The 25692-nt window shown below is 49.7% G+C and overlaps 1 protein-coding gene across 1 annotated transcript; it reads left to right on the forward strand.

Moving 5' to 3' along the window:
* Positions 1 to 843: 843 nt before the first annotated feature.
* On the forward strand, positions 844 to 4948 carry KRT18 (keratin 18). The gene is made up of 7 exons (XM_012450282.2): positions 844 to 1296; positions 2037 to 2119; positions 2775 to 2931; positions 3527 to 3691; positions 3779 to 3904; positions 4178 to 4401; positions 4764 to 4948. The coding sequence occupies exons 1-7, from the start codon at positions 880 to 882 to the stop codon at positions 4882 to 4884; spliced, it is 1293 nt and encodes a 430-aa protein (XP_012305705.2). The 5' UTR covers positions 844 to 879; the 3' UTR covers positions 4885 to 4948.
* Positions 4949 to 25692: the final 20744 nt, after the last annotated feature.

Genomic DNA, 25692 nt, shown 5'->3' on the forward strand with positions numbered 1-25692 from the left:
TAGAACTGGGCCTGGCGTACGGTAGGTTCTGAACACATACTTGGTGAATTGTAAATGCTCAGGATTTGTTTGACCAAGGATGCAGGAAAGGTGATATACAGGTGTGCAGAAGTGAGGACCCGTTCCACTGAGGCAAGGCAAGGGAGTGAGGTCGGCGGAGGGGAGGGAGGTGGAGGGGGCTCACAGACTGGGTTTGTTTTGAGGAGTCTGCACCTATTTGGTGAGTGAATGTGTGTGCATTTGAGAGCACACTGCTGTATGATTCGGGTGTGAGTGTGTGCGACGAAACATGGGCAGGCCGGAGTGTTTGGGAGCCAGGTGCAGCTGGGGTGTGAGTGTGTAAACCAGCAGCGATGAGGCTCGGCACGGCTTCTCCTCCTCTTCTCCAGCTCCCAGCCTTTCTTCCCCGGGACTCCTGGGGCTCCGGGATGCCCCCCAAGATCCCCTCCGCAGGTGGATAACTTGGGCTGCAGGCTGAGGACAGCTAGAGGGACTCACAGGCCATTCCACCCGCACACCACCAGACCCCCAAATTTCAAACCCGCCAGCACCTCCTCCACCTGGGGGAGAAGGGCATAATAACGTCATTTCCTGCCCCGAAAGCAGCCTCGAGGGCCAGCAACACCTGCTGTCCCTGTCCGCGCCCGGTTGGCCACCCCGTTTCTGGGGGGTGAGGGGGGCTTGGCAGGGCAGCGGGGAGGGCGCGGGGGTGGGGCCCGGGGCGGAGAGCACGGCTCCTCCACCGTCCACCTGTGGCTCCGGCTCCCAAGCGGCGGGGCGGGGGCGGGGCCTCACTCTGGATATAACTCGGGTCGCGCGGGCCGCCACCGTCGTCGGCAAAGCCTGAGTCCTGTCCTCTCGCTCTCCTCCCCGGGCAGCATGAGCTTCACCACTCGCTCCACCTTCTCCACCAACTACCGGTCCGTGGGCTCCGTCCGGGTGCCCAGCTACAGCGCCCGGCCGGTCAGCAGCGCGGCCAGCGTCTATGCAGGCGCCGGGGGCTCTGGTTCCCGCATCTCCACGACGCGCCACGCCAGCTTCCGGAGCAGCATGGGGGTCGGGAGCCTGGCCGCGGGGATGGCCGGGGGTCTGGCAGGAGTGGGAGGCATCCAGAACGAGAAGGAGACCATGCAAATCCTGAACGACCGCCTGGCCTCCTACCTGGACAAAGTGAGGAGCCTGGAGACCGAGAACCGGAAGCTGGAGAGCAAAATCCGGGAGCACCTGGAGAAGAAGGGACCCCAGGTCAGAGACTGGGGCCATTACTTCAAGACCATCGAGGACCTGAGGGCTCAGGTAAGGGGAGTGGTGGGAGAGACCTCAACTCCCAGCCATGGCTGATCCTCCAGTTATACACTCCTCTGCCCCTTTCCCTCATTCCATGTCCACCCCAGCCCCTACTCCACCGGGAAATTCCAGGATTTCCAACCAGGTTCCTAGCCACAGGCTACCCAGGAGCAGAAGCTAGGCATGGGAAGGCTCTTCCCCAGGAGAGCAGGGGAAGGGGACAGGGCTGAGAGCTTTACGGAGGAAGTGGACAGCATGGAGGGAGGTGAGGAAAGTCCTGTAAAGAGGAGGAGACACTGGCTTCTGGCCGCGTGGGGACTATTGGAGGGTTAAGCGGATGTGGCTATGGCTGAATCATCTAAGAGTAAACATGAGGCCTTTCTTTGGGTGAGGTCAATCCAGGGTGTAGGGGGCCCAGAGTGAGCAGGTGCACTAGGGAAAAAATGCCAGGAGAGGGTCAGGGATAGGACTTTTTAGTAGTGGCTCACTTCCGGGCAGGCGGGCCAGCCATCTAGCCAGCCTGCCGAGGCTTCCCAAGAGGGGCAGAGTGCTGGGATCTAGGAAAGGAGTCCAGGAAAGGAGGGAATGGGGTGGGGCTAAGATGAAAAGGGATAGGTGTTCAAAGAGAGCCTCTGGCTATTCCTGGCACTAGGAATTTTTCACCAGGACACATAACACTTTTCACACACTCAGCCCACCCATCACTGACTTTCCATTCATGGAGCAATCTCTCTCGACAATCCCCCCAGATCTTCGCAAATACTGTGGACAATGCCCGCATCGTTCTGCAGATTGACAATGCCCGTCTTGCTGCTGATGACTTTAGAGTCAAGTAAGTTGAGGGGCTAGGGAGCTGGAGGTCTGGGGATGGAGCTTAGAAGGGTATGCTACCCTGGCTAGGTCAGGTAGGGGCTCGCAGTGGGATCCTGTTCAGATGTGGGTGGATGAGAGTCCAGGTCCATCAGTGTATTCTTTTAACTATTGATTTGTGTGTGTGTGTAGTCTTTTTGTTTTTGTTTTTGTTTTTTGAGACAGAGTCTTACTCTGTCTCCCAGACTGGAGTACAGTGGTGCTAACTTGGCTCACTGCAACCTCTGCCTCCCAAGTTTAAGCGATTCTCCTGCCTCAACCTCCTGAGTAGCTGGGGCTACATGCACGTGCTAATTTTTATATTTTTAGTAGAGACGGGGTTTCACTATGTTGGCTAGGCTGGTCTCAAACTCCTGACCTCAGGTGATCCACCCGCCTCAGCCTCCCAAAGTGCTGGAATTACAGGCGTGAGCCATGATGCCCAGCCTAACTAATCATTTGTATAACCCTGTTTAAGAATACTGTCCTCCAAGTGCCAAGAATGGTGCTCAGGGGACTACCACCTGATTGCTGACTCAAGTTGCTGGTTTGCAGTGGGCACAGAACTGCTCTTAATAGGTGGTGTGTGTTAAGAAGGTCAGAGATAGGGGCCCCTCTGATCACCTCTACTCCTACAGGTATGAGACAGAGCTGGCCATGCGCCAGTCTGTGGAGAGCGACATCCATGGTCTCCGCAAGGTCATCGATGACACCAATGTCACTCGGCTGCAGCTGGAAACAGAGATCGAGGCTCTCAAGGAGGAGCTGCTCTTCATGAAGAAGAACCATGAAGAGGCAAGCGGGGGCCACTGGCCAAGCCAGGAACTGAGGGGCCCAGACAAGTCTAGGTGGGAGAACAGACAGGACAAGCCGCTTCCAAGTGGCCTTGCCGAGAAGCTTAGAAATAGCAGCCTGGGCTCTTCTTAACAAGACTGTTCTGATAAAGAGCATTCTCAGGGGGTCAAATAAACTCTGTGGCTCACCTGAATTACAGGTCAAAATGATATGGGTGAGAGGAGATGAAAACAAAAGTAGAAGCAACTACTCCTCACCAGGAGCTGGGGGTGATGGAGGAATGAGAGCAGGTGGACTTGGCAGGGCTTCCTAAAAGATGGTAGAAGGAGCAGGTTTGTGAAGGGGAGGGTGGATGAAAGGACAGTGAGAAACCATCATTTCTACCCACTGGAGAAACCATTTCTACCCAGTGGCATTTCTACCCACTGGAGCAGAAAGGCCAGAACTAGTATTGCCCTGAGTGCAAGCCCAGAGGTTCTCCCAGTCTCTTCTCCAGCTGATCCTGTGGGCCTTCTAGAAGAGGCAGTCACAGAGGAAAGGCCTTATTGGAGCCCTGACCCTGAGTCCTCCGCACTTTTGCCCCTGTCACCTTTAGGAAGTAAATGGCCTACAAGCCCAGATTGCCAGCTCTGGGTTGACTGTGGAGGTAGATGCCCCCAAATCTCAGGACCTCGCCCAGATCATGGCAGAAATCCGAGCTCAATATGACGAGCTGGCTCGGAAGAACCGAGAGGAGCTGGACAAGTACTGGACTCAGCTGGTACGTGAGGGGAAGGGATGGCTGCCAGAGTGTGGGAGGGAGGTAGACAGGGAAGGAGGAGCCTGATGGACTGTCCCCACCCTGCAGATTGAGGAGAGCACCACAGTAGTCACCACACGGTCCACTGAGGTTGAAGCTGCTGAGATGACGCTCACAGAGCTGAGACGTACGGTCCAGTCCTTGGAGATCGACCTGGACTCCATGAGAAATACGGTGAGTGCCTTCGCATCACCTGCTCAGCTCCTCTGGACCCCTGATTTCCTTCACCTGGCCTCAGGCCCAACCCTGTCTCAACCCAAATCCTACCCTCCCATCATGAGTTCCTTTATCTCAGAGAGTCGTTTCCTCTTTGCATTTCCCACCACTCCTGTCCCTTACCCCAGTACTTGGCACACAGCAGGTGCCCAAAAAAGTTTCCAAAAGTGAAGGGATGAGCAGTCCTGGGACTCTGGGCTCACCCTGCTCCTCCTCCCTGTGCCCCTGCAGAAGATCAGCTTGGAGAACAGCCTGAGGGAGGTGGAGGCCCGCTACGCCCTGCAGATGGAGCAGCTCAATGGGATCCTGCTGCACCTGGAGTCAGAGCTGGCACAGACCCGGGCAGAGGGACAGCGCCAGGCCCAGGAGTACGAGGCTCTGCTGAACATCAAGGTCAAGCTGGAGGCTGAAATCGCCACCTACCGCCGCCTGCTGGAAGATGGCGAGGACTTCAGGTGAGTGGGGCTCTCCTACCCACACATGCTGGGATCACTTCTCCCCAAAGCCTGAGCTTTTGGAAGCACCGGATGTGTCTGTTCATTGGTATGCTCTGAGCACTGGGCCATTGCTCTGTGGGCGCCCCTGTATCTTCAAGGGAATAACAATTACAGAGGTTTCACCCTTGAAGAAAGCAAACTATTGTCTGTAGCTGTACTCAGTGTGCAAATGAAGCTTGGCCTTGGGTTTCCCTTTTCTAAGGGGCTGAGGGGGATTTGGAGATAAAGGTAGAGGTCAAGAGGCTTTTTCCCTCTGTCTTTCTTGTCTCCCTTCTACTCTGCGGGGCTGTTTATAACTGGGACTTTGTCTCCTGTTACAGTCTTAGTGATGCCCTGAACAGCAGCAACTCCATGCAAACCATCCAAAAGACCACCACCCGCCGGATAGTGGATGGCAAAGTGGTGTCTGAGACCAACGACACCAAAGTTCTGAGACATTAGGCCAGCAGAAGCAGGGGACCCTTTGGGGAGCAGGAGGCCAATAAAAAGTTCAGAAGTCATTCAATGTTACTTTGTGTCTTCTTTTGGCTGTTTTCATACTCGTGCTAATGTGCAAATACCCTAACCCAACAGTCCCATCCCTGATCCAGCAGAAACCACCTCTGACCCCTGAGGGTTTCATATAGATTGAAATGCAGAAGGAAGAGGGGCCTGTATTCTTAGAAACACTTCTCAGAGACAGAGGACGGAGCAGTAGATGTGATGGGTCACAGGCAGTGGGGATCCTTACAGGTAGAATCTTTGCCTTGAAGCAATCTTGTGATCATAAGATCCCTGACTGATCTTTAGCAGAAACCTGAACCAGAGGAGGAAATTAGGCCAAGGACAGAGGACAGAGGAGAGAGGGAGGCACAACTGGCCCTCCCCAACCCTGTCGCTCTGCACCCTTGGCCCACTGCCCAGGGCCTTCCACCCACAGCTTTTTCCTCCAAGCCCAGCCCATAACTCATCCCCCAAACCTATGGTGCCCTAAGCTGTGTTCATTCACTCAATAGAGATATGACTTTTAGGGTGCCAGAGGTCTGGCTAGAAGTTGAGTAAATGATCATCGAAGTTCCCATCTAGGAAAGAGGTGCCCCTCAGTAAGCACCCATGTAGGTAAGGATGTGCACCTTTTTTTTTTTCTTTTCTGAGATGCAATTTTGCTCTTGTTGCCCAGGCTGGAGTGCAATGGAGTGATCTTGGCTCACTGCAACCTCTGCCTCCCAGGTTCAAGCGATTCTCCTGCCTCAGCCTCCAGAGTAGCTGGGACTACAGGCATGCACCACCACACCCAGCTAATTTTGTATTTTTAGTAGAGACTGGGTTTCTCCATGTTGGTCAGGCTGGACTCAAATTCCCGACCTCAAGTGACCCACCCGCCTCGGCCTCCCAAAGTGCCGGGATTACAGGCATGAGCCACCATGCCCAGCGAAGATGGGCATCTTTTTTTTTTTTTTGAGATGGAGTCTTACTCTGTCGCCCAAGCTGGAGTGCAGTGACGCAATCTAGGCTCACCACAACCTCTGCCTCCCAGGTTCAAGTGATTCTCCTGTCTCTGCCTCCTGAGTAGCTGGGATTACAGGTGCAAGCCACCACACCCAGATAATTTTTGTATTTTTGGTAGAGATGAGTTTTCATTGTGTTGGTCAGGCTGGTCTTAACTCCTAATGTCACGATCCGCCTGCTTTGGCCTCCAAAAGTGCTGGGATTACAGGCGTGAGCCACTGCGCCTGACCTCAGGATAGGCATCTTAAAGCTACCTGAGGCTGGGCACAGCACAGTGGCTCAAGCCTGTAATCTCAACGGTGCCACCACACCCAGCTAATTTTTGAATTTTTCATAGAGTTGGGATCTCACTATGTTTCCCAGGCTGGTCTGGAACTCCTGGCCTCAAGTGATCCTCCCGCTTGTATTCTTTGGGGGTGACTGGATGTCACTTTGTGTCTTTGGCTGTTTTCATACTCGTGTGCAAATGCCCTAACCCAACATGATTACATGTAGATATTAATTGCAGCATTTCTGCCAAAACAAAACTACTAAAGATCAAGACATCCATCACTCAAAGACCTAAGTTAGGTTAATATTTTAAATGTTGGGTTAAGGCAGAAAAATATTTTTAAATTTAAAAATTAGCCAGGTGTGGTGGCATGCACCTGTAGTCCCACTTACTCAGGAGGCTAAGTTAGAAAGATTGCTTGATTCCAGGAAGTCAAGGCTGCAGTGAGCTGTGACTGTGCCACTGCATTTCAGCCTAGGTAACAGAGTGAGATCCTGTCTCAAAAAAAAAGCTAACTGAAATATTATTGTTCTGTGTTTTTAATTGGAATTGTGTGATGTAGCGGTGAAAACAATGGGTGTCTAAAACTGGTGATACGCTTTGATTGCAGGGATAATGTATCTTCTTTTACAGAAACATATATCTGTATCAGTCAGGCATGGTGGCTTACACCTGTAATCCCAGCACTTTGGGAGGCCAAGGTGGGTGGATCACTTGAGGTCAGGAGTTTGAGACCAGCCTGACCAACCTGGTGAAACCCCATCTCTACTAAAAATACAAAATTAGCCAGGCATAGTGGCGCATGCCTGTAATCCCAGCTACTTGGGAGAATGAGGCAGAATTGCTTGAACCCAGGAGGCAGAGGTTGCAGTAAGCTGAGATCACGCCATTGCACTCCAGCCTGGGCAACAAAAACAAAACTCCATCTCAAAAATAAAAGGTAGCCGGGCGCGGTGGCTCACACCTGTAATCCCAGCACTTTGGGAGGCCGAGGCGGGTGGATCACAAGGTCAACAGATCGAGACCATCCTGGTCAACATGGTGAAACCCCGTCCCTACTAAAAATACAAAAAATTAGCTGGGCATAGTGGTGCGTGCCTGTAATCCCAGCTACTCAGGAGGCTGAGGCAGGAGAATCGCCTGAACCCAGGAGGTGGAGGTTGCGGTGAGCCGAGATCGCACCATTGCACTCCAGCCTGGGTAACGAGAGCAAAACTCCGTCTCAAAATATAAAAAATAAATAAAGAAAGAAAAGGTAAAAATAAAATAAAATTTAAAATCTCCACTCTCCACTCCCCAGAGGTAACCACTGTTAAATACTTTTAAAAATTAGACATATATGGCTTGGCACGGTGGCTCATGCCTGTAATCCCAGCACTTTGGGAGGACGAGGTAGGCAGATCACAAGGTCAGGAGTTCGAGACCAGCCTGGCCAACATGGTGAAAGCCCATCTCTACTAAAAATACAAAAATTAGCTGGGCATGGTGGCACATGCCTGTAATCCCAGCCACTTGGGAGGCTGAGGCAAGAGAATCATTTGAACCCAGGAGGCGGGGCTTGCAGTGAGCTGAGACCGTGCCATTGCACTCCAGCCTGGGTGACAGAGCAAGACTCTGTCTCAAAAAAAGAAAATTAGACATATACAGCCGTATTTCATTTTCTTTTTTTCACCATGTTGTCCAGGATGGTCTCAAACTCCTGACCTCAGGTGATCCAACCGCCTCGGCCTCTCAAAATGCTGGGATTACAGGCATGAGCCACCGTGTCCAGTCCCAGCCTTGATTTTGTAAACTCTACTTTCTTCATTTAACAATTTGTCTTGGACACCTTTCTGAATCTGTATGCACAGATCTGCCTCATTCATTTGGGTAGCCACTTAGTACTCTACTGTGTGGAGTACAAGTTAATTACCCTAACCTAGGTCTTCAAGTGATGATGTCTTGATCTTTAGTAGTTTTGTTTTTGCAAAAAAAACAGACCCCAGCCAACATTATAGGATGCACAGCTGACTGAAGTTAAAACAGGACCTCCCTGGGGAGCCTGAGCAGTACTTGCAGCTGAGTCAAGCTGATCGGCGTAATCCAAGACGATGCACCTGATATGATTAGCCCTCCCATTAGACAATGTCTCACAGTTCCCAGGGCGCTTATGCATTTGATCCTCATTACAATCCTGTGAGGTATGCAAGGCAGTGGGTATTATTGGCTCTGGCTCTGAGAGTTGAACACTGAGGTCCACAGGCATCATGTGACTTGTCTGAGGTCACAGAAGCTTAAAGCAGGAACCATATCTCCAGGTTCCCAGTCCGCAGGTCTCTCCTCTGTGTGCTATAACTGCGCCGGCTGCATATTAGCATCCCTGGGGAGCTTTACAAACAACACTGAGGCCCAGGTCCCAGTGCCAGAAATTCTGACTCAGGTGTTTGGAGGGCAGGATTCAGGGCAAATGTTTGAAAAGCTCCCTAGGTGACTCTAATAGGCAGTCAAGTTTGGAGGCCAGACCCAAGCTGTACCTGGGGTTTGCAGCACAGCATTCCTTCCTGATTCAGGTCACGGTTGTGCCTGTTTTATTTATTTATTTATTTAGTTAGTTAGTTAGTTAGTTATTTTTGAGACAGAGTCTTGCTCTGTTGCTCAGGCTGGAGTGCAGTGGAGCAATCTCAGCGCATTGCAACCTCCACCTCCCAGGTTCAAGTGATTCTCCTGTCTCAGCCTCCCAAGTAGCTGAGATTACAAGCATGCACCACCACGCCCAGCTAGTTTTGTATTTTTAGTAGAGATGGTATTTCACCATGTTGGCCAGACTGGTCTTGAACTCCTTACCTCAGGTGAGCTGCCCACTTCAGCCTCAGAAAGTGTTAGGATTATAGGCATGAGCCACCTTGTCCGGGCAACCCCTGTTTTATTTATCCTGGTGTCATCCTGGATTGGTCATATAACAATGGCAATTATCATCATAAAAACCAGTATTTACTGAGCTCTTTCTATGTGTCAGGCACATTACATACATTCATTTACTTAATCCTAACAAGAACCCTGTGAGATGGATAGTATTACAATCCTCATTTTACAGGTGAAGAAACAAAGGTAAACTAACTTCCTTAAGGTCTCACAGCTAAATAAATGGCAAAGCCAGAATTCAAACCCAGGCAGTCTGGCTGCAAAATCCAAAAGGCAGTAGTTGGAATGGACTGGCATTCAGCTCCATTCCAAATTGGTACCTTTCTGCTCCAGAAACCAAGGAGCTCAAAGGTGCATTTCCCAGATCCCTTGGAGGAAGTGAATTATGTCGCACTCATTAGACGCAGATGAATACGAATTGGAAAGTGGAAGTGAGGTGAAGACCCTCCTCTGTTGCTTTGATTGTTCCTGCTGGCACGTCTGGCCATGGGGCTGTGGGATTTTTCTGGAGCAGTGTCCTGTGTCCAGTCATTCGCTTTGCAGGTATTGAGTACCGGGAGGCAGTTGAACCATGAGGAGCAGTAGCGGTTTCCCGATCCATGGATCGCAGCTGCAATTGTGTGTTTATGGGGTCAGTCAGTCAGCTTCAGGATCCCCACCAGCTAGAGTGGTTCGTTTCCTACAGCTAGAACTCAGGATGATACCTTCAAGGAAGGGATCTGAGAGTGGTTATCTGAAGTCCCAGTTATCACATATAATGACAAAATGAGTAACTTACCACCTGGGGCCACCAGGTTGACTGGCCTATTGAAGGGAAGGCTTTGGCAGGCTACACGCTGTTGAGATTAAATTGTGGCCAGGCGGTGGCCCACACCTGTAATCCTAGCACTTTGGAAGGCCAAGGTGGGCAGATGATGAGGGCAGGAGTTCGAGACCAGCCTGGCCAACATGGCAAAACCCCATCTCTACTAAAAACATAAAAATTAGCCAGGCATGGTGGTGGGTGTCTATAATCCCAGCTACTCAGAAGACTGAGGCAGGAGAATCGCCTGAACCCAGGAGGCAGAGTTGCAGTGAGCTGAGATTGCAGCACTGCACTCCAGCCTGGTCCATAAGAGCAAAACTCCGTCAAAGAAGAAGAAAGAAGAAGGAGAAGGAGAAGGAGAAGAAGAAGGAGGAGGAGGAGAGGAGGAGGAGGAAGAAGAGGAAGCAGCAGCAGCAGTAGCAGCAGTGGAGGAGGAGGAGGAGGAAGAAGAAAAAAAAAGTGGCAAGCTTGAAATTTTACATTCTTGGCTCAAGAGGACTGAGGTGCCTCTACAACTTCCTAAATGAACCTCTTAACTCCTGTAGCTACAGGGCTGATGTAGCTGAAGCCTGGCCCTGCAGGTTGTTGAATTACATCATAAGTTGAAATTACAAGCTTGCCAGGTCTCATGTGAAATCCCAAGGCACTGATGGAGGAGAGGTGTCCTAAGAATGGCAACAGAGGCTTTGGGACATATTTGAGGATGCTGAATAACCAGACCCCACTAAATCTCACTCGCTAGCAGAGACAGCCTCTTCTCTAATGAGGCTGGTCCTGTCTTGCTTGGAGACTCTGTACTGGCCTCACTTGAGATCATTAATGTGCAATGGATGACTCAGAGGTATAACTAGGGTGACAAGAACAAAATCTAACCCTAAGGAAGAATACTTACAAATGAAAAAAATTGCAGAGATTTTGCTAGTTTATATAGACATAAGCTTGGGGAACAGGTGTGGAGTTGGATACCTAAGGGTGCTGAATTAGAGAGGAAAGAATACAGTTTTAAATTGAACTGAGTTTATTTACTTGATATAGGTTCAGAGATTCCAAACTCAGTTGCTGGCTCAGGCAGCTGGGAAGGACTTTATCTCTTTCTCTAGGTGATTGACTAAAATCTGGACTCAGTAATGGCTTACAATGAATGAAGCTGAGATACTAGGAATTAATTCTACCATATAATGCAGATGAAGGAATCCAAAGACTTAGGGAGAGAAGAATGTTGGAGTGGATTTATCATGTACAATCCACTTTTTCACTCCTAAATAATTCCCCCAAGAGAGCCTTGAGGATATTCCCTTCCCTGAAGCACTGAGAAATATCCTGGTGAGAGAAGCATAGCATTCTTTAAAAATGCTCGGCTAACCGTCTTTGTGCTTGCTCTTCAGATGGATAGTTTGTAAGGCGCTTGTTGCATTTCTTAAAAAGAATAATAAAAAGGTTTTTTAAAAGTAAAAAATATATATATGCTCAGCTAGACCAGGTGTGGTGGCTCACACCTGTAATTCCAGCACTTTGGGAGGCCGACGTGGGCGGATCACTTGAGATTAGGAGTTCGAGACCATCCTGGCCAACATGGTGAAACCCTGTCTCTACTAAAAATACAAAAATTAGCTGGGCGTGATGGCACACACCTGTAGTCCCAGCTACTTGGGAGGCTAAGGCAGGAGAATTGTTTGAACCCAGGAAGCAGAGATTGCAGTGAGCTGAGATTGCACCACTGCACTCCAGCCTGGGCGACAGAGTGAGACCCTGTCTCAAAAAAATATATATATACATGTGCTTGGCTAATTTTTCTCTGCTTGCTTAGGAATGAAGATGGGAGGACCACCATAGAAATAAATGGGCTTCCTGGTTTCAGTAGCAATGATAGGATCCCAGTATGTGAAGGCCAGGTGGGGGTGGGTACGATTACTCTAAAAAGCAACCGGGTCTGCACAGTCATCAGAATGCTGTGACTCACAGGAATCTTTGTCAGTAATGACCTCCTGATCATAGGGTTTTAGTTCTGAAATAAATAAGTAGTCTATTAAAGTCATCTTTTTTTCTCTTATAAATGTGACTACTAGAAATGTTTTAAATTTACGTACAGTAAATTCACTCTTTTTGGTGTAAAGTTCTGAGTTTTGATGAATGCATACAGTCATGTAACTACCACCACAATCCAGATCAACAGAACAATTTCCTCACCCTAACCCCAGGTAGTCAAACCCTCCTCCCACTCCTACCTCATGGCAACCACTGATCTGTTCTCTGTCTCTATAGTTTTACTTTTGCCAGAATATCATATAAACAGAATCCTAGAAAATGTAGCCTTTTGGTTGGGCACCGTGGCTCATGACTATAATCCCAGCACTTTAAGAGGCTGAAGCCGGTGGATCACAAGATCAGGAGATTGAGACCATCCTGACCAACATGGTGAAACCCCATCTTTACTAAAAATCAGAAAAATTAGCTGGGTGTGGTGATGTGTGCCTGTAGTCCCAGCTACTTGTAAGGCTGAGGCATGAGAATCGCTTGAACCCGGGAGGCGGAGGTTGCAGTAAGCCAAGATTGCGCCACTGCACTCCAGCCTAGCGACAGAGTAAGACTCCATATGAAAAAAAAAAAAAAGATTAATTTGTGTTGGCCGGGCACAGTGGCTCACACCCACAGTCCCAAGACTTTGGGTGGCTGAGGCAGGCAGATCACTTGAGGCCAGAAGTTCAAAACCAGCCTGGCCAACATGGCAAAACCCCATCACTCCTAAGAATACAATAAATGATCTGAGAGAGGTGGCGCACCCCTGTAAATCCAGCTACTTACGAGGCTGAGGCATGAAAATCGGTTGAACTTGGGAGGCGGAGGTTACAGTGAGCAGAGATGGTGCCACTGCACTCCAGCCTGGGTGACAGAGTGAGATCCTATCTCCAAAAGTACATTAATAAATGAACAAAGATTCACCTGTATTGTTGATGTAACAATAGTTCCTTCCTTTTTTGTTGAGTTATATATTCCACTCTGTGCACGTACCGCCATCTGTTTATCTACTCACCAGCTGAAAAATGTTTATACTGTTTCCATTTGGGGTATTTATTAATAAAGTTGCCATAAACACTCAATGTGTGGATTTTTGCGTTTTCATTTCATTTTTCTTGAGTTGTTTTTATTTCTCTTGGGTACCTAGGAGTGAGATTACTAGGTCACATGGTAAGTTTTTTTTTTTCTTTTGAGATGGAGTCTTGCTCTGTCACCCAGCCTGGAGTGCAGTGGCACGATCTCAGCTCACTGCAACCTCCGCCTCCCAGGTTCAAGCAATTCTCCTGCCTCAGCCTCCCAAGTAGCTGGGATTACAAGGGTGAACTACCACACTCAGCCGGTTAAGTGTATTTTTAAAATTAGAAAAAATGGCCCAACTGTTTTCTTGTTTACCAAAGTGGTTGTACACATTTTGCATTCCCACCAGCAACATATGAATATTTCATTGCTCTGCATTCTACTTATTTATTTATTTATTTATTTAACTTTGTGACAGGGTCTCACTCTGTCACCCAGGCTGGAGTGCAATGGTGCAAACATGGCTCACTGTGGCTTCAACCTCCTGGGCTCAGGCAGTCCTCCAGTCTGAGCTACCCTCCCATCTGAGCCTCCTGTGTGGCTGGGACCAAAGCCATGTGCCACCATGTCAGGTTAATTTTAAAATTTTCTGCAGAGATGGAGTCTCACTTTGTTGCCCTGCCTGTTCTTCAACTCCTGGTCTCAAGCAGTCCTCCCACCTCAGCCTCCCAAGTTGCTGGGATAACAGATGCGCACCCCGAGCCAGGCTAATTTCTTTTTTTGGTAGGAAGGTTGTTTTTTAATACTCGAATCTTACCTCAAACGTCCACGCATACACCCCTTGGTTTTTCCCCTTGAGGGTTATGATGTTCAGAAAAGAACTCTCCACTCTCTTTCCACTCTCTTTTTTTTTTTTTTTTTTTTTTTTTTGAGACTGCGCCTTGTTCTGTCACCCAGGCTGGAGTGCAATGGCTAACTCTTGGCTCACCGCAACCTCCGCCTCCCGGGTTCAAGCAATTCTCCTGTCTCAGCCTCAAGTAGCTGAGATTACAGGCACGCGGCACCAAGCCCGGCTAATTTTTGTATTTTTAATAGAGACGGGGTTTCACCATGTAGGTCAGGCTAGTCACGAACTCCTGACCTCGTGATCCGCCCGCCTCGGCCTCCCAAAGTGCTGGGATTACAGGCGTGAGCCACTGCGCCCGGCCTCCCCCACCCTCTTAGGAGACCAGGGAGGTTGCAGGTGCCCCAGCACTCACGCTGGGCTCTCCCAGGAGTCCCAGGACAAGCCGCCAACCAGGAGACTCCTGCAGCCAGCGGGCTTCCGGTGAAGCGGCGGCGGGGGGCGCAGGGGCGGTGCCCTGGGCCTGGCGGGACGGCCCTGAGACTCGGCCTGGGGAGCAGCCGCAGCTGCAGAGCCGGGAACACCCAGGCGCCACTCATTAGGAGCGCGCGGGAGCGGGGCGGGGGCAGCAGAGGAGAGAAAGGACGTACGGGCAGGATCGCGGCTTCCAGGAGCCTGGGAGCAGCTCCCCAACCGCACTGCGAGTTCTTTAAGGAGGAGGGTCCCGCCTGCCGGCCCTTGGCTCCTCCCTGGAGTAGAGTCCAGCTCCTCCCGGCTCCCCCTCGGTCCCGGGCTTTGGCGCCTTCCCCGCGTCCCTCTCTGCCCACCATCCTGTTCCACCTTGGCAGTGGCTTTAAGGGGAATCCCACCGTGACGTAAAGGGGCTTTCTCCTCGAGCTCTCCTCGCCCCTCAGCCCCGCCCAGCCAGGAGTCAGGCCTCGGAGTCAGGCCTCGGAGGGTCTGGTGGATTTGAGTACAGGCTCAAATCCCTGGCCAGCCACTGGCGAACTGGAGTTCCTAGCCAAGTCCCTTAACCTCTTAGCTCCTTCACTTCCTTGCTCCTAAACTAGGGCTAAAGAGAGTGCATTCTTGGGATTGACGGGAGGAGTAAATGAATTAATGTATGTCTAGCTTTTAGGACCGTATCTGGCCCAAGATGCTAAGTGCTATATTATTGTCACAGAATTCCAGTGTCCTCTTCCCATGTGCCACGAGTACCTCTGCCCCTTCCTTCTCTGAAGGCCTGTCCCAATCTGGTTATGCCCACCAGTCATCAGAGATGAGAAGGGTGGTGCACAGACACCCACTCCCAGCCCCACCCAGCCAGTCTCTGGCCCCCTGGCCTGCAGCCTCTCTCCACATCCAGAGTGAAGTCAGGAACATTTCCACCACACCTGGTCTGGGTCACCCACCAAAGTAAGGAAAGCTAAGAAGCTCTGCAGTCTGAATCCTTGTCCCAGCCCATCACTCTCTGTGATCTTGGGTCAGTTACCCTCTGGGCCTCGTTTTTGCATGAGTAAAATAAATATATTCCTTTTTTTTTTTTTGAGACAGAGTCTCACTCTGTCACCCAAGCTGGACTGCAGTGGTGCGATTTCAGCTCACTGCAACCTCCACCTCCCACCTTCAAGCAATTCTCTGCCTCAGCCTCCTGAGTAGCTGGAACTACAGGCACAAACCACCATGACTGGTTAAGTTTTGTATTTTTAGTAGAGACAGGGTTTCACCATCTTGGCCAGGCTGGTCTTGAACTCCTGACCTTGTGATCCGCCTGCTTCGGCCTTCCAAAGTGCTGGGATTACAGTCATGAGCCACTGCGCCCAGCCTAAAGATATTTTTATGGGTACATAATAGTTGTACATAAAAGATACTTTTTTTTTTTTGAGATGGAGTCTTGCTCTGTCACCAAGGCTGGAGTGCAGTGGCACGATCACGGCTCACTGCAGCCTCAACATCCTGGGCTCAAGCAATTCTCCCACTTCAGCCTCCTAAGTAGCTGGGACTACAGGTGTGCACCACCTCACCCAGCTAAATTTTGTATTTTTTCTAGAGGCAGGGTTTCACCGTGTTGCTCAGGCTGTCTTGAACTCCTGGGCTCAAGCTATCCACCCCCTCAGCCTCCCAAAGTGTTGGGATTACAGGCGTGAGCCACCCTACCAGGCCAAGATACTCTTTTCTAAAGCATTTATTAGGTATGTAAGACACTGGGCTGGTCTGCCCTACCTATTTTAAGAGATGTTGTGAAGATTACCTGAAATTTTGTAGGTAGAAGTAAGTCATGGAGTCCTATAAAGTTCCCCATAGTTTGCAATTCTGGAATTCTAGGAGGCCCTCAGGCTGCCAGATGCCTGTCTTCCCACCCCTGCCACCCACTGCTCGTGTTCAAGAGGTTAGGGACTTTGTCTGTTTTGTCCTCAGATATGACCCCACCATCTAGTGCAGTACCTGGCACATAATAGATGGTCAATAAATATGTTTTGAAGTAATAAACAGATTTAATTTCAATTTTAATTTAAATAACTACAGTATATACAAGGAGCTTAAACAACTCTACAGGAAAAAATCCAATAATCTGATTTTAAAATGGGCAAAAGAGGGGCCGGGCGCAGTGGCTCACGCCTGTAATCCCAGCACTTTGGGAGGCCGAGGCGGGTGGATCACGAGGTCAAGAGATCGAGACCATCCTGGTCAACATGGTGAAACCTCATCTCTACTAAAAATACAAAAAATTAGCTGGGCATGGTGGTGCGTGCCTGTAATCCCAGCTACTCAGGAGACTGAGGCAGGAGAATTGCCTGAACCCAGGAGGCAGAGGTTGTGGTGAGCCGAGACTGCACCATTGCACTCCAGCCTGGGTAACAAGAGCGAAACTCCGTCTCAAAATAAAATGAAATAAAATAAAATAAAATAAAATGGGCAAAAGATCTGAATAGCATTTCTCAAAAGAAGACATAAAAATGGCAAACAGGCATGTGAAAAGGGGTTCAACCTCACTGATCATCAGAGAAATGCAAACCAAAACTACAATGAGATATCATCTTACCCCAGTTAAAATGGCTTTTATCCAAAACACAGGCAGTAACAAATGCTGGCGAGGATGTGGAGAACAGGGAACCCTTGTACACTGTTGGTGGGAATGTAAATTAGTACAACCACTACAGAGAACAGTTTGGAGGTCCCTCAGAAAACTAAAAACAGAGCTACGATATGATCCAGCGATCCCACTCCTAGTTATATAACCAAAAGAAAGGAAATCAGGCTGGGCTCGGTGGCTCATGCCTGTAATCCCAGCACTTTCGGAGACCAAGGTGGGTGGATCACGAGGTCAGGAGTTCAAGACCAGATTGGCTAACACGGTGAAACCCCGTATCTGCTAAAAATACAAAAATTGGATTGTTTGTAACATAAAGGATAAATGCTTGAGGTGATAGATGTCCTGATGAGGTTATTATGCATTGTATGCCTGCATCAAAATATCTCACGTACCCTAAAATATACACATATATTATGTACCCACAAAAATTAAAAACTTTTAAAAATAAATAGAGCCAGGCGCAGTGGCTCACACCTGTAATCCCAGAACTTTGGGAGGCCAAGGCGGGCGGATCACGAATTCAGAAGTTTGAGACCAGCCTGACCAACATGGTGAAACCCAGCCTCTACTAAAAATACAAAAAGTAGCTGGGCATGGAAGCGCACACCTGTAATCTCAGCTACTCAGGAGGCTGAGGCAGGAGAATTGCTTGAACCTGGGAGGTGGAGGTTGCAGTGAGCCAAGATCGAGCCACTACACTCCAGCCTGAGCTACAGAGCAAGACTCCATCTCAAAAAACATAATAAATAAATAACCACAGTAGTAGCTAGTAGCTAATGGCTGCCAGATTGAACAGGACAGAGTGGCACTAGACTGTACGCTCCCTTTGGGCAGAGACTGGACTATCTTGTTCACTCTTGTGTCCTGGTACATAACACAATTCCAACACATAAACAGCAGGTTGTTTTATCTTTTAAAGACAAAAATTTTTTAATGTAATTTTTATTAAGTAAAATAACATCTTATTTTATTTAATGACCTATAGTGTTTGCCAATTTCCAAGGTGTAAATACTGCCACCATGGTTGATTTAAAATGGTTTAATTCTGGTAAGCAGAATTTTCAAATTTAACAATCTTCTCAGCCAGGCATGGTGGCGCATGCCTGTAATCCCAGCACTTTGGGAAGCCGAGGTGGGTGGATCACCTGAGGTCGGGAGTTCGAGACCAGCCTGGCCAACATGGTGAAACTCTGTCTCTAAAATAAATAAATAAATAAATAAATAATAAAAACATAAAAACAATTTTCTCATACTAGCTTTTGAATGAATGAGCAAATGAATGAACAAATAAATGAGCAAATAACCAACCAAGATGAGCCTCTGTATGCCCCACCCAAGGAAAAGAGGACTAAGGAGAGTAGAAGAATATTTCAAGATGCCAGCAGTCCTTTCACTCCCTTTGCAGGTCCTCTTTGTCCCAGGAAACAGAACCTAGTGGGAGAATGAATGATTGAACTTCCTCAACCTTGCTTCATACACACCTCCAGCTTTGAGAAAGCCCAGAATTTTTTTGTTTTTTGAGATAGTGTCTCGCTCTGTCACCCAGGCTGCAGTGCAGTGGCGTGATCTTGGCTTCTCAGCTGACTGCCACCTCCACCTCCCAGATTCAAGCGATTCTCCTGCCTCAGCCACTCAAGTAGCTGGGATTGCTGGCAGGCACCACCAGGTCCAGCTAATTTTCGTATTTTTAGTAGAGACAGGATTTCACCACGTTGGCCAGGCTGGTCTGGAACACCTGACCTCAAATGATCCACCTGCCTCGGTTTCCCAAAGTGCTCGGATTACAGGTGTGAGCCACCTCACCCGGACTTTTTTTTCTTTTTAAGGAAAAAAAGAAAAAATCTCATCTTAATTTTTTTCTTTTTTAAGAAACTTTCCCGGCCAGGTGCAGTGGCTCACAACTGCAATCCCAGCATTTTGGGAGGCTGAGGTGGGTGGATCACAAGGTCACGAGTTCAAAACCAGCCTGGCCAAGATGGTGAAACCCTGTCTCTACTAAAAACACAAAAATTAGCCAGGCACAGCGGCTGGCGCCTGTAATCCCAGCTACTCAGGAGGCTAAGGCAGAGAATTACTTGAAGGTGGGAGGTGGAGGTTGCAGTGAGCCAAGATCGTGTCAGTGCATTCCAGCCTGGGCAACAGAGTGAGACTCCATCAAAAGAAAGAAAGATAGATAGATGGAAGAAAGGAAGGAAGGAAGAAAGAAAGGAAGGAAGGAAGGGGAAAGAAAGATGAAAGAGAGAAAGTAAAGAAAGAAAAGAAGAAAGAAAAAAGAAAGAGAGAGAGAAAGAAAGAAAGAAAAGAAAAGAAAGAAAGGGAGAAAACTTTCCCAAGTCACTTTAACAGTCTTTGTAATGGGAAGGCACTCAAACTGTAAATCTCTCTGTCATTTAGGAATGCTCAGTGCAAATGTTTAGAGATCCCAGGTACCACTTTCAACCTCTCCTTTGAAGAAGGGCTTTGTAGTCCTCCTCTGGGGTCACTCCTACATTTCAAAAATGTTCAGGAAAGGAGGGGCAGGTGACCACTAGTGGGACAGCTTGGACCCAGATCCAGACCCTCAATTTCAGCCCTAACTGGTTCAAAACACAGAGCATTCAAATAGCAATTGAATCAACAAAACATAAAGATACAAGAAAGGTCACGAGTAATTCAGAACCAAGGAATGTCAGGGCAGTAAATGCTGCAGGCGTTCTGGGGAGGACAATGGCCATGATTTGTGGCAGACGTGAATCGTGAGGGATGCTAAGACTTGTGCAGGGGGAGAAGTGAGAAAATACTGAGAACAAAGTCCCCAAGGCTCAGCTGCATGCCCAGCAGCTCATGGGTACTGCATAAATACAAGTTCATTGGCTTTCCTTGATTTGAGTGGTTGGGGTCCCAGAGACTCTGAACCTTTGCTGGTGGCTGCAGCAGGGGCAAGATAGCAGGGGTGAGTACATGCCAAGCCCCAGGCAGCATGTCCCCAGGGAGATAACCTTGAGCTGGCAGGAGCAGCCAGGCATGCAGTGGGGCTGAGCTGAGCCAAAGCACAAAACAAAAAGGTCTTGTCCTGTAGCTATTATCAGGGATGACAACTCTCCAGCTGCCCCAAGACCCCGAGCCTCGATAAGGAGGTGGCATCCTGTCTGAAGAGCATGGCTCTGTCCAACCAGGGTCTCAAAGGCCTACTGCCTACTTTGGTGCTACCTTGGGCCCTGTCTAGCACCAGGCCCAGTCACAAGGAGCTCCTCAGGACTATGGCAGCCTTCTGTTGGCTGGATGGTCACAGCCCTGCTCAAATCAAAGCCTTCTTGGGGCTCCCTGGAGCTGTCACTCATCTGCCACCACTTTCAGGCCTCTGTCACTCTAACCCAGCCCTTCCGCACAAGTTCTTTGGCTTCTTCAAGCTCCTATCAAATAATACAAAATCACCCTTAAAAGGCTCTATAGTACTGTTCAATTCCTTATCTAATAATTTCAAACCCCAGAAAGCTCTGGAAACCAAAAGTTCTTCATAATTCACTTACGTGCAAAACCTAACATGAAGTTATTTATACTTTTTATATGTTCCGTTTAGTGTGAATATTCATACGTTTCACTGCAGTAATACTAATATGACTGAGTCCATGACGACAGGTGCCACAGACCACACCCCCCACTGTGGTTTTCCTTATTATACATTTTATACACCATATTTCCTTTGTGAAATCTGACAGATTCTGAATCCTGAGAGTCATCTGGACCTACAGGTTAGGTTAAGTGATTGTGGGCCTGCAGCATAAGCCCAAGTTCAGAGTGAAAGGATTCCAAGCTTACATGCCTACTCCCCGAGAGGTGCAGGCTCCTGACAGGCAGGACAGACAGACAGGGCCTCAGAGCTGATGGTGGGAGGGCTCCAGAAAGACAAGGCAGGGTAGGGGATTGGACGGCTCAGGGCAGTGCCTCTTCGCTAGCTGGGGGACAACTGCAGCGTTTCTAGGCGTTCATAGACACACAGCAGCCCAGGACGAGCCTGCTGCTCACAGGGGTGACTCCACCTCTTCCCCGCAGCCAGAGCTTGAGCAACAACTTATCTCCCCACCTGGATTTCTTCATCTTTGCAAGGAACCCACCTGGGAGCCCTGGGTGGGGACAAAAGGAACTGAGGCATGCAGCACGCTTAAGGAACTCAGTGGGGTCAGCTACTTTGATTGTTCCTTTATTCAGTGTTTCTTGACCACCCCGTACCATGGTAGGCCCCGTGGGCAAGACAACATATAAATTACCCTGTGAACTCAGGGACAGACAGCAAGTACACAAATAATTAAAAGCAACATTGAAGAGATTTCAGAAGAGAGTTGGGCCTGGAGAAAAGACCTTGGGAGGTAAGCAGGTAAGAATTCTGCCCGGGGCGTCAGGAGCCCTGGGTCAGGTCAGGCTGACTCATTCGGTGACTTTCACAACGTCTTCTCTGGGCTGTTTTCCTCATCAGCCAAATATAGACATAGCCTTAGATCCCCTCTAAGATTCCTTCCATTTTCTTTCTTTTTTTTCTTTTTTTTTTTGAGATGGAGTTTCGGTCTTGTTGCCCAGGCTAGAGTACAATGGTATGATCTCGGCTCACTGCAACCTCCGCCTCCTGGGTTCAAGCAATTCTCCTGCCTCAGCCTCTTGAGTAACTGGGATTACAGGCATGCACCACTACGCCTGGCTAATTTTTGTATTTTTAGTAGAGATGGGGTTTCACCATGTTGGTCAGGCTGGTCTTGAACTCCTGACCTCAGCTGATCCGCCCACCTCAGCCTCCCAAAGTGCTGTGATTACTGGCGTGAGCCACTGTGTCTAGCTGGCTTGCTTTCTTTTCTTTCTTTCTTTCTTTCTTTCTTTCTTTCTTTCTTTCTTTCTTTCTTTCTTTCGTTCCCTCCCTCCCTTCCTTCCTTCCTTCTTTCTCTCTCTCACTTTCTTCCTTTCTCTTTTTTTTGAGACAGAGTCTTGTTCTGTTGCCCAGGCTGGAGTGCAGTGGCTTGATCATGGCTCACTGCAACCTTGATGTCCCAGGCTCAAGCAGTCTCCTGCCTCAACCTCACAAGTAGCTGGAACTACAGAAATGCACCACCACACCTGGCTAATTTTCTTTTTTTTTTTATTTTTTAGTAGAGACTAGGTTTCACTGTGTTGCCCAGGCTGGTCTCAAACTCCTGAGCTCAAGCGATCCTCCTGTCTTGGGTTCTCAAAGTACTGGGATTACAGGCATGAGCCACTACATGCAGCCTCCCTTCCACTTTCCATGATGCGAAATATCTGAAGGCCTCTCATTTAGGAGAAGATAAATTATACCTACTCTCCATGATTCCCAGGGGTACAACCAGACTGAAGTGTGGAAGCCGAAAGAGGCAGACTTGCTCGGGTGAAGGACTTTCTGAGGTGCTCTTCTGCTCTCAGAAGGCCGCCTCCTCCTCATCCCAGTGCAGCAGCCTGGGGTTTGTAAATTAGGTAGAGAGTCAGAATGGGGGGCCACACGGTCCCCTCCCTCCACGAGTCCATAAACTCAACCTCAAAAACAGCTTTGGGTTTGCAGAGCATCTGCCAATTTACCAAGCAAGTCTAATTTCATCCTGGCAGCAGATCTAAAAGACAGCAGGGCAGGGACTCAGGTCCCAGTCCTCAAGGAGGCACGCGGGACGAGGACCCTGGGGATGGGCGAGGGAAGAGCACCTGGATATGATGTGAGTTACACTTTAAGGGAGATGTTGGCTCACACCTGTAATCCCAGCACTTTGGGAGGCTGAGGCAGGAGGATCGCTTGAGATCAGGAATTAGAGACCAGCCTTGGCAATATAGTGAGACCCCCTTCTCCACAAAATAAAAAAATTTTTTAAATTGGCCAGGCACAGTGGCTCATTCCTGCAATCCCAGCACTTCAGGAAGCCTAGGTGGGCAAATCACCTGAGGTCAGGGGTTCAGCCTGGCCAACATGGTGAAACCCCATCTCTAGGCTGGGTGCGGTGGCTCACGCCTGTAATCCCAGCATTTTGGGAGGCCAAGGCAGTGGGATCACCTGAGGTCAGGAGTTCAAGACTATCCTGGCCAACATGGTGAAACCCCATCTCTACTGAAAACACAAAAAAAATAGCTGGGTGTGGTGGCACGTGCCTGTAATCCCAGCTACTCAGGAGGCTGAGGCAAGAGAATCGTTTGAACCTGGGAGGCAGAGGTTGCAGTGAACCGAGATTGCACCACTGCACTCCAGCCTGGGTGACAGAGGGAGACTCTATCTCAAAAAAAAAAAAAAAGGGGGGGCAGGAAGCTCATAGTCATCTATGTATATAATACACAAAATACAAATTATACAGCAAATAGCAGAATATAATCAGTGTGGGGTTAGTGGCAACAAGGGCTGGCAGGGGCTGTGGGAGGAGTTTGTGTCTCACTCTGCCCTTCCCTCTCCAGCTGGGCATTTCTGCCCCTGTCCCTGTTCTCTGTCTCTCTGTCTCTCTCTCTCTCTCTCTCTCTCTCTCTCTCTCTCTCTCTCCGTCTCTCTCTCTCTCTCTCTTCCTCTTTCTCACTCCTCACACCTCACACTGGCTCCCACCCTCCTCGACCACGCCACGGCCACAGGACACGGAGGAGGAGATGCAGCCCCTGTCCTTGAAAGGTGTAAGGTGCAGCTGGGCAAACACCAGGCCGACCCATCCACAGGAAATCCCTCGGGGCCAAGGCCCAGCAGAGTCCTCTGTTTTGGCACCAGAGACAAAGGATTGTTCCAGGGATTAGAGAGAAGGAGCCAGGCTGGCTGGTTGGGAGGAGGAGGAGCAGGGAGAGGGGCTTCCTGGAGGGGTGGGCCTCACACTGACAGCAGACAAGAATGAATGGAATGTTCCTTTGCCACAGAGGAGCCTGGTGACTCCCCTCAAGACTGAAGGGCTTCAGGTAGTGCTCCCGCAGCAAACTCAGAGACACGTCCAGCATCCTCCACCTTCCCAGTCCTGTCCAGGAGAAATGGAGTGGGCGGGGAGCCAGGACACGAAGAAAGGCACATAGCCTCCCTGGGGGCAGAGAGGGGTGAAGAGGAGCTGGGATCCTAACCCTCCTGCTGAACTGGATCTCCCCTCCTGTAATGGCCGCTTCAATGGCCCCATCCCAGCTGCACAGACAGGTATCCCTGGGCAGAGGTCAAACAGCCACAACGGAACAATCCCAGAGAGGTCATTGCCTCCATCCTTCTGTCTCTACATTCTCTGAGACCCCCAGGAATCAGTTCAGGACTTCACTCTGGTGCTTTTATTTTCTCAGGACATGACTTCTGTGGGGGAGAGGGGCCGAGTCAGTGAGGCTTGGGACTGGGGGTCACGGGAGAGAAAGGACACTCTGGGAAACCGCTGTGGGTAGACTGAACCTCTGGGATGTCCCCAGGGCCCATAAGCTTCAGACCAGCCCCCTTGCTTTTGAATTTCCGCTCACCTGTCTCTCCATTCCCCACACCCACTGTCCTGGGTTGGGCTGAGGTAAGGGCATGGAGAAGCCACACGGCACTCAGTGTACGGAATCCTCCCCCGGACTCTGCCAGGCCCTCTGGCCCAGAGTGGTCCATCCTGTCCTGTGCTACCTGGGAGGCAGGGAGGGACTGAGGTCCAAGCGCCACTGTGGACAGAGCCCCTGGCCAAGCATAGACACAGGGCCCCAAGAATCCCAGGCCTGGGAGATGAGGGAGGGTGTCTCATGGCTCCCCCGATCCCACCCATCCTGCATCCTCATCAAGGTACTTCTGGGCCCCTTGGGACAGTGGTGACAGCTAAGGGTGAGGAGTCAAGGGGTAAGAGAGCATGAGCCCTTCATCTCTCTACCCTGAACCTCACTAATTTGCTTCCAGAATTATCTTTAAATCTACATTATTCCCCTATCACTACTCCCCCTGAAACACCTGTGACCGCCTCTCATTGTTGAAAGCATAAAATCCGATCTCCCCCTGCATTCTATCTCTTATATCCGCCTCCCTGCTCAAATGCCCCGCCTCCCCTTCGCTAAACCTGCACTGATCTCAAACAACGTTTCCCAAACTGCCTCCTGCCAGGAGTTCCCCCCACCCCTCCATGTCCTGCATCCCATGCCTTCCTCAAGGCTCAATGCAAATCACACCTCCTTCCTGAAGCCTTCCCTGTAACTCGGCGGCTACCCTCCAGCTGCCTGCCAATGCTGTCTCCTCCTCTGACACTTCTTATGAGCACCACTCATCAAGATTTTCCCTTTAGTACTTGGGGCGCCTGACCCCACATGTTGGCTGGTATTGTTTATTTAAATGAACATTGCCTTGGTAAGGTGACGGAGCCTGCTCTTCCTCCTAGAAGAGACAGGAGAGAGAAGCCCAGAGCAAGGGTCAAAAACTCCCAGCCTGAACCTGGGAGACGTCCATATACTGATGAAATGAGAGTTCCTCCTCTGGGTTCTGATGCACAGGCCTGGTACCAGATGAGGAAGCCATAAGGGATGCAGAGAGAGACCCAAAGGCGGAGACAAGGACTGAGGGAGGGGGGATGGAAGGAACGGGGAGCCAGCAGGGAAAGAATGCAGTGTCCATCCTAAAAGAAGGAAAATGGAAGCTTTCCTGGGGGAGGAGGATGCCTGATCTTATCTGCTCTTTACATTCCAGAGGGTCCCTGCTTCTGCTTCCCATCTTAATTAGAGAATACCTGAGAAGCCCTGCACCCTGCAGGGAGAAAGGAATGCAGGCCCTTCCCTTCCCCCACCCAGGCTGCCCCTCACCTCTGACCTCCTGCTGGCTGTGTGGTCAGACTCTTGGGAGCCTGGTTCTGGATCCCTTTTCTGTTTTATGTTCTTTTGTCTGCAGTGGGCTG

Source organism: Aotus nancymaae, unplaced genomic scaffold (genome assembly GCF_030222135.1).
Source record: "Aotus nancymaae isolate 86718 unplaced genomic scaffold, 86718_ANA_hifiasm-v0.15.2.pri h1tg000016l, whole genome shotgun sequence".
NCBI lineage: Eukaryota > Metazoa > Chordata > Mammalia > Primates > Aotidae > Aotus > Aotus nancymaae.

Excerpts from the sequence above, each read along its gene's own strand:
- KRT18 (XM_012450282.2), top strand. The coding sequence starts at position 880 with ATGAGCTTCACCACTCGCTCCACCTTCTCCACCAACTACCGGTCCGTG. Across the intron at positions 1,297-2,036 it reads TCGAGGACCTGAGGGCTCAG|ATCTTCGCAAATACTGTGGA; the intron begins GTAAGGGGAGTG and ends CAATCCCCCCAG. Across the intron at positions 3,905-4,177 it reads TGGACTCCATGAGAAATACG|AAGATCAGCTTGGAGAACAG; the intron begins GTGAGTGCCTTC and ends GTGCCCCTGCAG.